General features: G+C 36.8%; 1 protein-coding gene across 4 annotated transcripts in view; it reads left to right on the top strand.

Annotated features, from left to right (window-relative positions):
- The window catches only part of CTNNA2 (catenin alpha 2), a gene marked incomplete at both ends in the record, with an annotated part of 953,627 nt that overhangs the window by 889,505 nt on the left and 50,108 nt on the right, over nt 1–14,014 (top strand). For all 4 annotated transcript variants that reach the window (XM_084235606.1, XM_084235605.1, XM_084235604.1 and 1 more), the window contains 2 exons: nt 5,167–5,280; nt 12,235–12,416. In XM_084235606.1, coding sequence (XP_084091732.1) covers nt 5,167–5,280; nt 12,235–12,416 — 296 coding nt within the window. The remainder of the gene's footprint in view (nt 1–5,166; nt 5,281–12,234; nt 12,417–14,014) is intronic.

The following is a 14,014-nucleotide window of genomic DNA, read 5'->3' as shown; positions in this document are numbered from 1 at the left end:
GAATTAGAAGTTTTTGAGCAAGGTAGATCTCTCTTGCCTAAGGTTCTGTGTCTGTCGCATAGAAAAAATAGTGTTCACATTACAGGACTTTTAAGTAAACTTCATGAGTTACTGCATGTAAATCACATAGAGAAAGTCGTGGTGGGCACATGGAAGGCACTTCATGCATGGTCTCTGTTATTATATCTTGGGAATGGAGAGAGTTATTTATTTCTGAGTGTACGGATTCTTGTCTTTTCTTTAAAACTGACAGCAGATTGCACAGGATCTCCCTCTAAGTCACTTTAAACCAATTCCATGGCTCCAATTCTCCCCTAATTTGTTAGGTAAAAAAATAATAAACTACAACAACACAACAAACCTATAAAGCACAGTATGTTAGGAGTCAGACACACTTAGGTGTTTGAGTCTAAATTAGTTCCCACCACCCAGTTCTGAGAAATAGTTAACATACATCACTTTATAACTTTAAGAGGGACAACATGATGGCTTAATTTACATATATTGTGAAATTATTACCACAATAGGTACAGCTAATATCCATCTTCTCATATAGATACAATAAAAAAAGGCAAATAGAAAAAAATCTCCTTATGATGAGAACTCTTAGGGCTTACTTGTAATAACTATGTATCACATACAGCAGTATTAATATAGTGATGTTATAATTACATACCTAGTACTTTCTCAGAACTGCAAGTTTGTACATTTTGACAACTTTTCTCTAATTATCCTTTCCTCTACCTCTGGGAACCATAAGTCTGATATCTTCTATAAATTTGGTTGTTTTTTTTTTTAAGATTCCATTTATAAGTAAAAACATACACTTTGTCTTTTTTTTTTTTTTTTTGGTCTGAGTTTTTTTTTTTTTTTTAATTTAGCATCATACTTTTAAGGTCCAATCATGTGGCAAATGGTAGAATTTCCTCATCTTTTATAGCTGAATAATAATAACCCTTTGTGTGTATGTTTGTCCATTCATTGACAGATATTTAGGTAGTTCCCATGTCTTGGCTATTTTAAATAATGTTTCTCTGAATGTGGGAGTGCAGATATTTTTTCAAGGTACTATTTTCATTCTGTTTTTTTCTGATATAAGAATAGCTTTTGAAGGTTATCATTTGCTTGAAGTATCTTTTTTAATTCTTAGTCTCTTAATTCTCTTTAAGGCTAAAAGGAAACTCTTGTTAGAAGCTTGTTATTGAAACTTTTAAATTTCTTTTTATCTTTAATTCATTTAAATTTATTTTAATCTTTTAAAATTCATTCAGCTATTTTATGTATTTTCATTGGAGAATTTAATCTTCATATTCAGTAAGAACTTAGTTATTGTTTTGTAAGAAGTTTTCAGGTTGTTTTGTAAATCCGTTGTTCTTGTTTCATATCTTGCTGTTTGTGTGTATATGTGTTTTATTTTTTCATGTCTCTTGGCAGCAATATTCTTGAACTTCTTAATTTTGCTTTTTTATGTAATTACAGGATTTTTCCTATGGTTAACAAAAGACATAAACTATCTTAAACTTATAACAACCTATTTATTTTAAACTGACAACTAACTTCAATACAATTCATAAACTTTTCACTTTTATTTCTTCTCTTTTATTTCCTCCTCTTATTTTAGGTTATTGCTTTTACAATTTACATGTCATATCACGTAACTAAGAAGAGATTTTTGTAATTTTGGTTACTTTTACTACATTATTTTTCAACTTTTAAAGCAGCATTGTGATTTATGTACTGTCATTACCATATTGCAGATTTAAATGATTCTCTATGTGTATCATATATGTATATATCATTACAAGGGAAAGTGATGATACCTTTTTATGTTTGCTTTTAATGTTTTAATATTTAATTAGATTCTTTTACTTGCACTCAAAGAACTCTGTTAGCATTTCTTAAAGGCAGGTCTGGATTCCCTCTGCATTTGTTTTAGGAAAGTCTTCATTCCTCCTTCATTTCTGAACAGAACAACAGGCATGAAATCCCTTAGTTGACAACTATTTTCTTTCAATACTTTGAATGTCACCCCATTCTGTCTAGCATGAAAAGTGAAAAATCCATCAGTAGTGTTATGGAGGTTCCCTTGTATTTATCTTCTCTTTGTTCCTTTCCTGCTCTTAAAACTCTTTGTCTTTGACTTTTGAAAATTTAATTATAATTTGTTTCAGTGTACCACTATAACGGTTCAATCCATTTGGTGTCTTTTGAGCCTCAGGGATCTGATGTTTATTTCTCTCCCCAGATTAAGGACTTTTTCAGCCATTATTACTTTAAATATACCTATGTTCCTTTCTCTTTCCCTTCTGGAATTACCATAATGTGAATATTGTTTTTTTTTTATCATGTCCCCCATAATTCCTATAGACTTTCCCCCTTTTTTTCTTTTATTTCTTTTTTGTTGTGTGTATGTGTGTGTGGGTGTAATTTCAAATGGCCTGTCTTCTAGGTCACTGATTCTTTTTTCTGCATGACTGAATTTACTTTTTGAAACTCTGTTGAAATCTTCAGTTCAGTTATTATATTTTTCAACTCTCGAGTGTCTGTTTTGGGTGGGTTTTTTTTTTTAATGTTTACTGTTTCCTTGCTTTGTTCAGGCAATATTATTCTCATTTTGTTTAGTTGTGTGTATTTTCTTTACATTTACTAGACTTCCTAAGAGAAATATTTTAATTATTTGAGAGTTCATAGATCCCTATTTCTGTAAAGTTAGTTATTGGAGCCTTATTAGTTTCTTTTGATGGTGTCATGTCCACTTGTGTTTCATGATCCTTGATTCCTTACATTGGTATATGTGCATTTCCATAATTGGACTCTATTTTTAGACCTTTTTCATTCGGAAGAGACAATTGTTCCCTAGTGGTTTCTGGGTATATCTTCTAGTAATGTTCTTGGGGAAGTGCAGCCTTCTATTTTAGTATATTTTGAGGTGGGACATCTGATTAACCTCTGAGGACTGAAATGGGGGGTGCCACTAACTTTGAGAAGTTGAATTAGGGCTGCTAGCTTGGTTCCTTGCTCAAGTGAAGCTGTAGGATGGGCTCTGTATTGGCCTGGATCCTCTGGCTGGGCTAACTACTATGGTTGGATTGGGAATTATTTTCAGTAGTAGATGGGACTTTGAATTAGCAGATCAGCTGGCTGAGACTAAGGGTCTACACTAAGGGTCTGAGCATGCACTAAATTCTCTGATCTGGTGAGGCTATCAGTTTTGCTCTGTAGATAGGGAAAGCATGGGTTGTGTTCTTTGTCCATGTGTCACTGGACAAAGAGCTATTGAATGGGCTAGGTGACTTCCTGTGTGCTCTGGATAGATTCCCTGGTCAGAGAGACTGAGGCTTTATTCAACATTTAGCAGGGTTATGAATTATATTCCCTTCCCAGGTACAATGGGAAAAGTAGCTCCTAAACTAGTAAGACTGTGTTTGTTGTCTTAACTGAAGTTAAACTACACCCCATATTCCCTAGATCAACAGAACCTCTGACTTTGCACTTGGAATGCTCACCTCTGCCTGTCTATCTCTTATCTTGAGCACTGTCGGCCCATACAGCTTCCAAGAGTATCCCATGGTCAGAGATGACTGTAAAGCACTCTCCACAGTGGGCTATGATTCAGCACCTGGCCTGAGTGTGGACACACTTAGTAGGGCCTGTAGAACTGCTGATTTGAGGATTGAAATCAAGCAGATCTTTATTTACCCTGCTGAACCTAGTGAAAGTGTACCCCTGACTTTAACTCACAGAGAAGTAAGTCTGCTGGTTGGGATTCCTACTTGTCAGTGTGAACTTGGTATGCTAAGGAAGCTGGATTGCAACCTTAATCCATCCCATTCAGATTCCCAGTGGCTGAGCTCCATAGATCTCCTGCAATTCTTATAGCTTGTAATAATAAAAGTAAGGCTTCACACAAAGCCCATGGTGCTGGAGGGATTGATTTCCCCCACTAGATTCCCTTCTCTCACTTGAGAAAAAAGAGGTTAAAGGGAGGAAACCTCTCTGAATGATGCTGTGCTGGCCTGGAAGAGGGGAAATTTGGTTGACATGTGACTGTTTTACCTTCTAATGAAGTATGTCTTGGTGGCAGGAAGGAGGGATGCTTTAGACTCATTCCCTTGTTCTCAGATTCTCCTAGTGGTGTCTTTTTTTCTGAATAACTATATGTGTGTGTGTGTGTGTGTGTGTGTGTGTATGTATATAAAATGTGAAAGACTACACAGAGTTCATTACTGAAACTTCACAGTAGTCATAGACTCAGCTATGGTTATCAACACCATTTCACATAGAATAAAACCAAGCTAAGAGGAGTTTGCCAGGGGTCACAAAGGGATAAGTAGTCAGGTTTTCATGACTCCTGATCCATTAGTCATAATCCTTATACTATGGGGCTTAATGACTGCATCAGATATTTCATCAGGTCTGTCACTGACTTACAGATAACTCTTTTTGCTTATTGAGACTAATGCAGAGCTAGAATAGAGCAAAAGGGGCATTAAAGAGCAAGTGTAGATGTAATTTTTGTTGTTGATGGTGATTTTCTATCTTGTAATAGATTTCTATGGGTGGAGTAACACACAAATATACTTTTTCTTAAAATTAGAAAGCATGCCAGGCCTTCCCTGGTGGTGCAGGTGGTTGAGCACAGTGCTGTGAAGCTGTCCGCAGCCTCTGCAGTGCCGGTTTGATCCCAGCCGGCTGGCGAGGGTCCTGCATGGCACGGCAGACCTCTCCTGTCTCGCCCACTGCTCCCCTCAGCAGTGTATTTCATCAGTCTGCCTGTCCTGTTCCCCTCTCTGGCGCTGGTGAATCCTCTCACCCTCCCGCACATCTGGCCTATACCCTGGTTCTTGTATAAATAAATAAATAAAAATCTTTAAATTAAAAAAAAAAAAATAGAAAGCATGTCATGTCAAGAGTTAACCTTGCTATACCTATACAAGGAAGTTGTAAGTGAAATGTACTTTTAAAAGTATATAAATTAGGGCAACTTAAGTTTCCTGACTCCATTCTAAGGAGTACCCTCCCACATAATCCCTTACACGTAATCTCCAATAAGTTTTCTTTTCCTTGGGGGTGTTACTTAGCTTTTGTAGTGAAGATGTGTATACATGGGAGTGAAGGTTGTCAATTATAGTGTGACATCTTTTCTCTTTTCCTCTTTCTTTCCAGACTCCAGAAGAACTGGAGGATGATTCTGACTTTGAGCAGGAAGATTATGATGTGCGCAGCCGGACAAGTGTTCAAACCGAAGATGACCAGCTCATTGCAGGGCAGAGTGCTCGGGTGAGTGGATGTCCAGGATTTTGGTTTGGTGCATAGGAGGTGTGTGCGCCAACTTCGTTTGAAGGTTTAGAGAAATTGCTTGATTCCAGGGACATGGAATCTTAAAATTAATTGCTAAGAAATGTGTGTCTCCTCTAGTGGTGGTTTTTAGCAATTCACTCTTTACATGGCAATAACCGCCACTGTATATTCTTAAGGTTAGTTGCAGGTAATCAAGACAGGTGTTGTTAAATGAAATTCTTGGGGGCTATAAAAGAGGGTAAGCATATTTTCTCTTGAAATGTCACAATCAAATTATAGTATATCTGAGAATTAGATGTTCTAATTATTAAGTTTAACTTCAGATAATGAATAGGAAGTGTGAAGTTGAGAATGAGGTAATCATTTAGGTTATGTAGTTGGAAACCCCAATTCACACTGGTTTAGGAATTGTGAAAGAAGCATAGGAAATTGACAATCAGAGGTTATTTTGAAGAGGACTCAAAAAAAAAAAAAAAAACCCTAAGTCTTATGTTGTCAAGAAAGTCTTTTTGTGCTCTTACTTGCTTTTATGCCCTGATAACCTCATGCAACAATTTAAATGATCCTGAAGATATAGATGAACATTGGTAGAGGAAATGTGAGTGTAAAAGTCAGAAAACATCAAAGATAAACTAGTTTTGATTTCAGACATATTTGACTTTTAAGTGTGAAGCGTAGAGTGAGTGAGGGCCATGCTCTGATACATGTTCCTTAATCTCTCTGAGTGCCAATTCCATCATCTGTAAAAATCTGAATAGTCAAATCACTTGATATGTTCCTTATGATGTTTTGCCTGTTTTTTACTTGTAAAATAATGAAGAAATACCTGATGAGATTATTTTCAATAAGGGATGACTGATAATTACCCTTTAGAAAAAAATCTCTTTTGTACATAATAAACAGGTGACAGTGGAAAAATACACAAAAGAGCATGGGGCCCCAGTCTTTGAAACTTCCTTGTAGATTATCTCCTCAAAAATGTTAAAAATCAGGAAGTTCATAACTAGCAGTCTTTTGAGTCTGTGTTGGAATAAATAATTCATCAGTCAAATAATTCATTTTCAAAATTAAATAAAACCAGCATTTTTATGTCAGTGACAAAAACAAGCTTCAGTAATTCATCCAAACATTCATTAATTCAGAGTTGATTTGACTTATTGCAACTCTGTATTGATACAACCAATATTCTTTGACTTGTTTTTTTAGACTAAGGTATATTATACAACACTTAAATGTGTTTTATAATCACGATCTGGTCAAGTGGCATGATTAACCCACTTTCACAAGGAAGAATCCAGTCCCAGGATACTTTCATTTTACACATCTTCTAACGTTAGAAATTTAGTCAGTTGTAATGTCTGGAAACAAAAATTAGGTGGCATCTCTCTACATCACTATTTTTTCTTCAGCCAGTGATTGGAAAGGTAATATTCTTTTTTTTTTTTTTAAAGATTCTCAGCATGATTAAACATGTTCCAAGATAGTAAGAAAAGAGTATGTCTATAATCCAGTAGTCACTGATTTGTCTTTGGGACTAGCACGTGGTCTGTATGATTAAGTTGCAGTAGATAGCACTTGTTATTGAGTCAGCCTTTTTAAGCCTGTAATTATATGATGAGAAATCAGAGACATAGAATTATGGCTGTAAGTTGGAAATAAGAGGGTGCATTGAATTGCTGAGATGACAGATGGTCGAACTTTTGACCAAAGAAGTGTGTTAATTTGGTGAAAATTGGGAAGGAGGCAAAAGTTGTCTGGGATAGAGGTAGTTTCTCTTGCTGTGGCCAATCCTTTCCTGTTAATGGTCTTATTTTGTGTTCTCATTCAGTCATGTTCTTTCTCTCTGAAAGTGGTAAATTAGTCTGAAAGGATGTTAAGGTGTGAAAAAGCTTTTAGTGCCAATCCCAACATTGCTCTCAATTTCTGAATTTTGATGTTTATTTCATTTATGTATGCCTACCCTGTTTGTCTGCAATACCTGTGAAAGACAAAGAATGACATCAATAATACCCTAACCTGGTAAAATGTGAAAGTGATCATCCCCTGGGATCTTAGGGACATTTATAAACTTTATTTCAAAGGTTGATAAAGTCAAAAACAAAATTGTAGGAACAATCTTAAGCGCTTGAGTTTGATGATAGAAGGTATTATTCGGGGCCTCCCTGGTGGCACAGGGGTTAAAGTATCAGCACTATTAAGCAGTCACCAGCCACTGCAACATGCATTCCATGAGTTCTATCCCCAGCCAGGGAGCTAACCCACATGGTGCAGCAGACCTCACCTGTCTCCCTGCTGCTCCCCTCAGCAGTGTGTTTCAATAGACCTGCTGTTCTGCTCCCCACTCTGTCTCTAGTGAATCCTCTCACCCCCACACCTCTGGCCTACACCCCAGTTTTTGTATGCATAAATAAATAAATCTTCAAATAATGCCTTCTTCTTTGTTTTTTAACATTACACAGCTCTCATTTTAAATATGGACTTGGTCAGTCTTTCACTTTAGGCAATTTCCTTAACCTTTCTATGCCTCACCAATATGTGTGTGTTTGTGTGTGTACCTCATGATGTCCTTAGGAGAACTGCTTGGTGAAATACAACACAAAACTTACTACATAATGTTAAGTTGATGAGAAGCCAGATCAAATAATTTAACCTGAAGTAGCTGGACAGTAGAAGCAATCATGAAAGTTTTACTTGAGTGAATGGGACAATTACCTCAATTTTCCAATTCACTTCACAGACTGAGACTGGTGAAAGTCCCACTCTCACTAATATTTATTACCCTGCTTTGAAATCAAGTGAGTAGATTGAGCATGTTGGGTTTTAGTGCTTTTAATTTTGTGTAAACATTCATGTAGTTAAAGTCTTGATGTTAGACTCTTGCTCTGCATTTAAGCAGCTCACATTGGTCTGTGGGGGATCCAAAGACTTCAAAACTCTTTTCTCTTTGACACTAAAAATAAATTATGTCAATAGCTCCTCTAAATTTAGATGGAAGGTGGGCCTCCCCTGGTGGCGCAGGCAGTTGAGTGCCACGCTGTGAAGCTGTCCGCAGCCTCTGCCTCACCAGTTAGATCTCGGCCAGCTGGCGAGGGTCCCACATGGAGCGGCAGACCTCTCCTGTCACCCACTGCTCCCCTCAGCAGTGTATTTCAGTCCATCTGCCTTTTCTGTTCCCTCCTCTGTCTCTGGTGAATCCTCTCACCCTCCTGCGCTTCTGGCCTATACCCCAGTTCTTGTACAAATAAATAAATCTTTGGAAAAAAAAAGAAAGAAATTTAGATGGAGGAAAGGCACTGGGATGAGTGGTGATTGGCTTGTATGAGTGATTTGCATTTTCACTCAGTTGGTATAGTTTATAGCATTAGATGATGGATGGACGGTTCAGAGGAAAGGCTGGGAATCTGGGGAGGGGTAGAGGGCCTTGCAGATTCAAGTCTTTGATGCTACCAATCTGGGGCCCCAGATCAGTCAGATTAACAATCTGTAGTGCTGTGCTTGGTTACCATGAACTAGAAACCGCAGACACTCAGATCACTCCAGTTACCACATCACACAAACAGAAAATTGACTGTTCCCTTTCCTCTTGACCATGGGAATCATTTTTCCCATGAGCCTTTAGTTTGAGGGAATGAACAATTGCATGTTATATATTTTATATCAAACTTGATTTGAATATAGCCAGTTTCTAATTTTTTTTCCTAGCAAGAATGGCTTTAATGTGTTAACATTTCAAACTGCTGAGTTACATTGATAAGACCTAATTAAAACTCATGTGTTGAATTTTAATTTGATTAACTTGCAAATTTCACAGTTTGTGATCTACTGTTTATAGATAACCTTTTTTTAAATTCCAGTTTCAGAAAAGGTCAATTATGAATTTTTAAAAGCCAAGAGCATTTTAAGAATATTTACGAAAAGACTCCTTCTCATCGATAGCTATATAAGCAGAAGCAAACGTAAAAAACTTGCACACAAGTCACACACCAGTAAGTACATTATGTGAGTTGAGCACCCCTAGAAACAGAATAACATCTTCCTTTGCAAATCTGCTTTCAATGGGCTGTTTTTCCTCAGAATTGTGCCCTTAGAAAATGTTAGTTAGTTCTGATACTTTTCTCGAACTATGTTGATGCAGTGAGTGGGGAAATGTGTGAACAGTCAGTCAGAAGATACTTATTAAGCACCTACTCTGTGAAGGATGCTAAGACCCCTACCCTACAAAAGCTCTCAGAGAAAAACTGGAGGAGTAAATTCAAAATTAGAGAGCAGAGCAAAGCAGTTAATATCCAAATGCTAAATTGTACAATTGAAAACTTAAGTGATATAGTCAGGGAAGTATATGCCCTTCAATGCACAAATTAACCTTTCTCAGGACAATGATATATTCATTGTTTTCTATCTGGGGATTGAGTGAAGAGCCTGGATGTCTGTAGAGTAGATTCACAGATTCTTTATCAGAGAAACACCTAGTGAACACTATAAATGATGCTGGTTAGGACTTGTAAAGTCTCAGTAAAACTTGATATCCATCTTGTATGAAGAATGCTAATGTTCTAGGACAACATTAGATAATTAGGGATGCATCAAGAAAAAAAGTGCATATTTAGCTTCTGTAAATCCAAAATTATATCAAATACAATGGAATAGCTACCTTATCAGCACAATACTGTATAAATGAGTTTTATAGCAAGCCCTTTACATTGACCACATTTTTAAATTAGTTTTAAAAGTATTTTTAATACAGTGTGTTAAGTACTTTATTGTATTTGTACCAGTCTGGCTTTTTTTAACATGGGCTGTAATTTGTATGTCTGTATACACATCATACACACACAGACACTATTTATATAAAGCTTTACATATGCAAACATGGACTCTATATTTTTTTAAGATTTATTCATGTATACAAGAACTGGGGTGCAGGGGATGAGAGGATTCACCAGAGACAGTGGGGAGCAGAACAGGTGGATGTGCTGAAATACACTGCTGAGGGGAGCAGTGGACAAGACATCTGTGCCATCCCCTGGCCAGGATCAAACTCCTGCTGCATTGGCTGGTGAGAGCTTGATAGCAACTGAGACAACCCCTTATGGCACCAGGAAGGCCTGAAATATGTAATTTAATAGACCTGGTTTTCTATTTAGAGAATGTAGCATCTGGGTAGTTGCTAGTCCAAAGACACTTATATGCAAATCAAATAAATATGTCCCTTCCTCTGGGCAGATGTATTCTCATCACTACGATGCTCAACCTGGTGGACAGAGCTAGGGATTGCAGAGACCCTTGCCCCCCTTGGCTGGAACCCTTGTGCAGTGCAAAACTTGAGTGGTTGTGTCCCATGTTCCATTGCGCACTATAGTTAGGGCAGGATTAGCTTACTTCCATTTGAATCCTATTCCTGCAGCTAATTACTTGTGTAATAGGGGGAATTTAATTTTTCTGGACCTTCATGCCATCATCAGTACAATAGAGGCAATCAATGTTTATCTTGTAGAATAAATAAATTAAGTCTTTGACAATACATAAGCCTCATAGCACAATCTCAGTACTCATGTATTATAGTTACATCAATCTTCATAATTTTTTATGTAACTGTTTATTACTCCTATAAATGAAGAGTTAAGTACACGATCCATTAGCAATGACAACTAAACCCAAGTCAATGACAGATTCTACATGAGCCTAGTTTTTCTGAGTTCATATCCATGGATATTTCTATGAGACTGCAACTACCTCACTTCAAACATTTCACTTCTTTTGGGAGGTGCTTTACAAATTAGGAAGCAGGGTTTTTTTTTTTTTTTTTTTTGAGTGTATATTAGTCTACTTGTCCTTTCTAAAAACTATTGGTCCCTCAAATCATATGTTCTTGGTCTCTTATCTACAGAATACATCCATATCAGTATTAGAAGGAAGCTAGTGCCTATGTACTTAACCCCATGTTTGTCTTTGAAGCAAATTGCACATAACTCTGTAACGATGCAGTGAGGTGATTTCAACTATTTCACTTAGAGCCTGGTACCTTAACAGTGTTTAGCAAATACAGTTGATTCTCCTTCTTTGTGGTATTTGTGTTCCATAAATTCACCAGGAACACTTGATGAGCTACTGCTGAATCATTGCTCCCTGGGAATATATAGGATTTGGTTTCTAAGAGCTGCTAGTCTCAACAATTTCAACCGGTAAATATATACATTTGCCTAATGGCTGTTTGTACCTGTAAATCTTATTTTATCCTTTTGATTCATTAGCAACTATTGAAAATTAACCTTTATATCCTAATCCCATACTTTATTCTGCCATATTTCTCCCTTCAGAGAACTATGGTCATCCCAGGATTTTCATAAAGGAGGGAGGTGTGGGAGGGCTGGGAATAGATATGCCATCCCTGAAATGCCCTGGGCAGGGAATTTTTATATGGTATCTAACCATGAACTCCATCAGTAACACTCATGGAAAGTCTCCTCATCCCAGCCCACTTATATGCACAGATATCATTTAAAATTATTCTCCTTCCAAGTGACAGAAGGGCTTTTTTCTTTTTTTCCTTTTCTGAACAGATTTCAGTGTTGAAAGAGGTGCATTCTTTCATCTGGTAAAAGTTTCCTGAAACCAAATATAAAAATTGTCAAGAATAGATTCTTTTGAACAAACATATGTCATCAAAGCAACCTAGAAGTTCTGTTACTGTCAATGTGCATGTACCTCTGGATCACTCTGTATTTTTGTATGTGGGAGTGGGGATTGGGAATCTGGGGGACTTTACCAGTCTATGCTTTGCCTTGCCTGGGATGAAGATGTAATTTCCAGAATAAAGGGGCAGCCTATAAACTCTGTCGGGCCCTGGCTTTGCCCTAACATGGAAGCAGAGTCAACCTACAGTCTGTACTTCCTGTGTCACCATTAGTCATACATTTTCTGTAATCCACACAGGCCATCATGGCACAGCTACCACAGGAGGAGAAGGCAAAAATAGCTGAGCAAGTGGAGATATTCCACCAAGAGAAAAGCAAGCTGGATGCTGAAGTGGCCAAATGGGACGACAGCGGCAATGATATAATTGTGCTGGCCAAGCAGATGTGTATGATCATGATGGAAATGACAGACTTCACAAGGTGAGGCCCAGAGATGAGGAGATGAAAATGTCATTAAATCCAGAAGTGTAGCAGTGAATATTAGCTTGTGAAAGCCTGCTTAAAAATTTAAATACTACATCAAAGCAAGGCAGTGGTGTTATAAAATTTACATGTGTGAGTCAAAATGATCTGAATCTAATTCTTAGCAGATAGTGCTTTTGGGTCAAGGAGAAGAGGCTCATTTTTGTAATTATTATCATTTTAATTATCCTAAGTCATATAATCAAACCACAGGGGACTGGGTGATTCATCTTTGGTCTGTGTGGTTTTGCAATATGGTTATTGTTCTGAAGATAAGGTGAATGATTTGTTAATGTGCCTTTGGAAAGATATGTCCTTCTGCATATGTGTGTGCAGGTACACATATGATGTTTTAATGCTAGTTCATGGATATAGCATTAATTTCAGTATATATTTTCCCATCACATGCAAACAATCAAATTTAACATTTTAAGATTCCATGAATTGGACAGTCAAGTTAAAAATTGTCTAAAATTTATACTTCAGGGGAGGAGGAGGGAGAGGGATCAGAGGGAGAGAGGGAGGAACACAAGGACTGAGGTGATGGTTCACGGGTGCATTGGTGAAGGAAACTCTATGGGGACTATACCTGAGGGTGTGGGGGGAAGCAAATATTGTTTAAGAATGAACAATGATGTAAAAAAAAATTTAAAAAGTAAAAAAAAATAAAAAGGAAAAAAAGATACCAAAAAAAAAATTGTCTAAAATTGCTCTGAGCGGTAGTTTTAATAACTCAAGAAACCAGTCAGAATTTTGTCAATAGCCTTTTCCTCACCAGGGGTCACTGCTGTTTCTGCCATTGCATTTTCAGTCTCTTTTTTAGAGGAGGTGACAGTTCTGATCTTTCTACCACACGAAGGGCAAACCAAGGGAGAGCAGACTCCACTGACAAGGTTCTTGGATTTTAAAGCCAAGTGCCAGGTTGATTTGGACCGTTTTCTTACTCTTCATTTATTTGTAAAATGGGAAAACAATTTCATAGGGGAGTTTTAAAGTCCAAAGAGGTAATGCAAGTATGAATTATGTTGTCATTAAAATGTAATTTATCATGTTATTGTAGGTTTTGAATTTTTCTGGGGAACATAGATACACATGCAAAATGTTTTTTAATGATTCAATATGGTATTTGTTACTACAGTCTCATAAGATACACCTAATATTACATAACAATGCATATATTATGTTATAGGTCTACTTTACGTATAATGCATACATATTATATATATATGGCAGTATGAAAACATCATCTTTTGGGTGAACATATTTTAATGGTTGTTGAATGCCGTTAATAAGAAAAGACTACATTGATTATTGGTTCTAATAAATAGAAACATCTGTCTCACTTTCTTTACCCTTTGCTTCTGACCAATATGTACAAATGGCACTGCTTGGTTCTTCAAATATTTTAAAGTTGTTTTTGACTTCAGTCAGTGAAATTACTTTAGTGTTATGGGGGTGACCTTTGAGACTTTTAAATGTCATTGTATTAATTAGAAGTTCAAATTTGTACATTTGGTAAGTCATTGTCGGCTTCACAGATATAGTTTACACACACA

Source organism: Talpa europaea, assembly GCF_964194135.1.
Source record: "Talpa europaea genome assembly, chromosome: 6".
NCBI classification, from domain to species: domain Eukaryota; kingdom Metazoa; phylum Chordata; class Mammalia; order Eulipotyphla; family Talpidae; genus Talpa; species Talpa europaea.
This window is presented reverse-complemented; position numbering and strand designations above follow the sequence as displayed.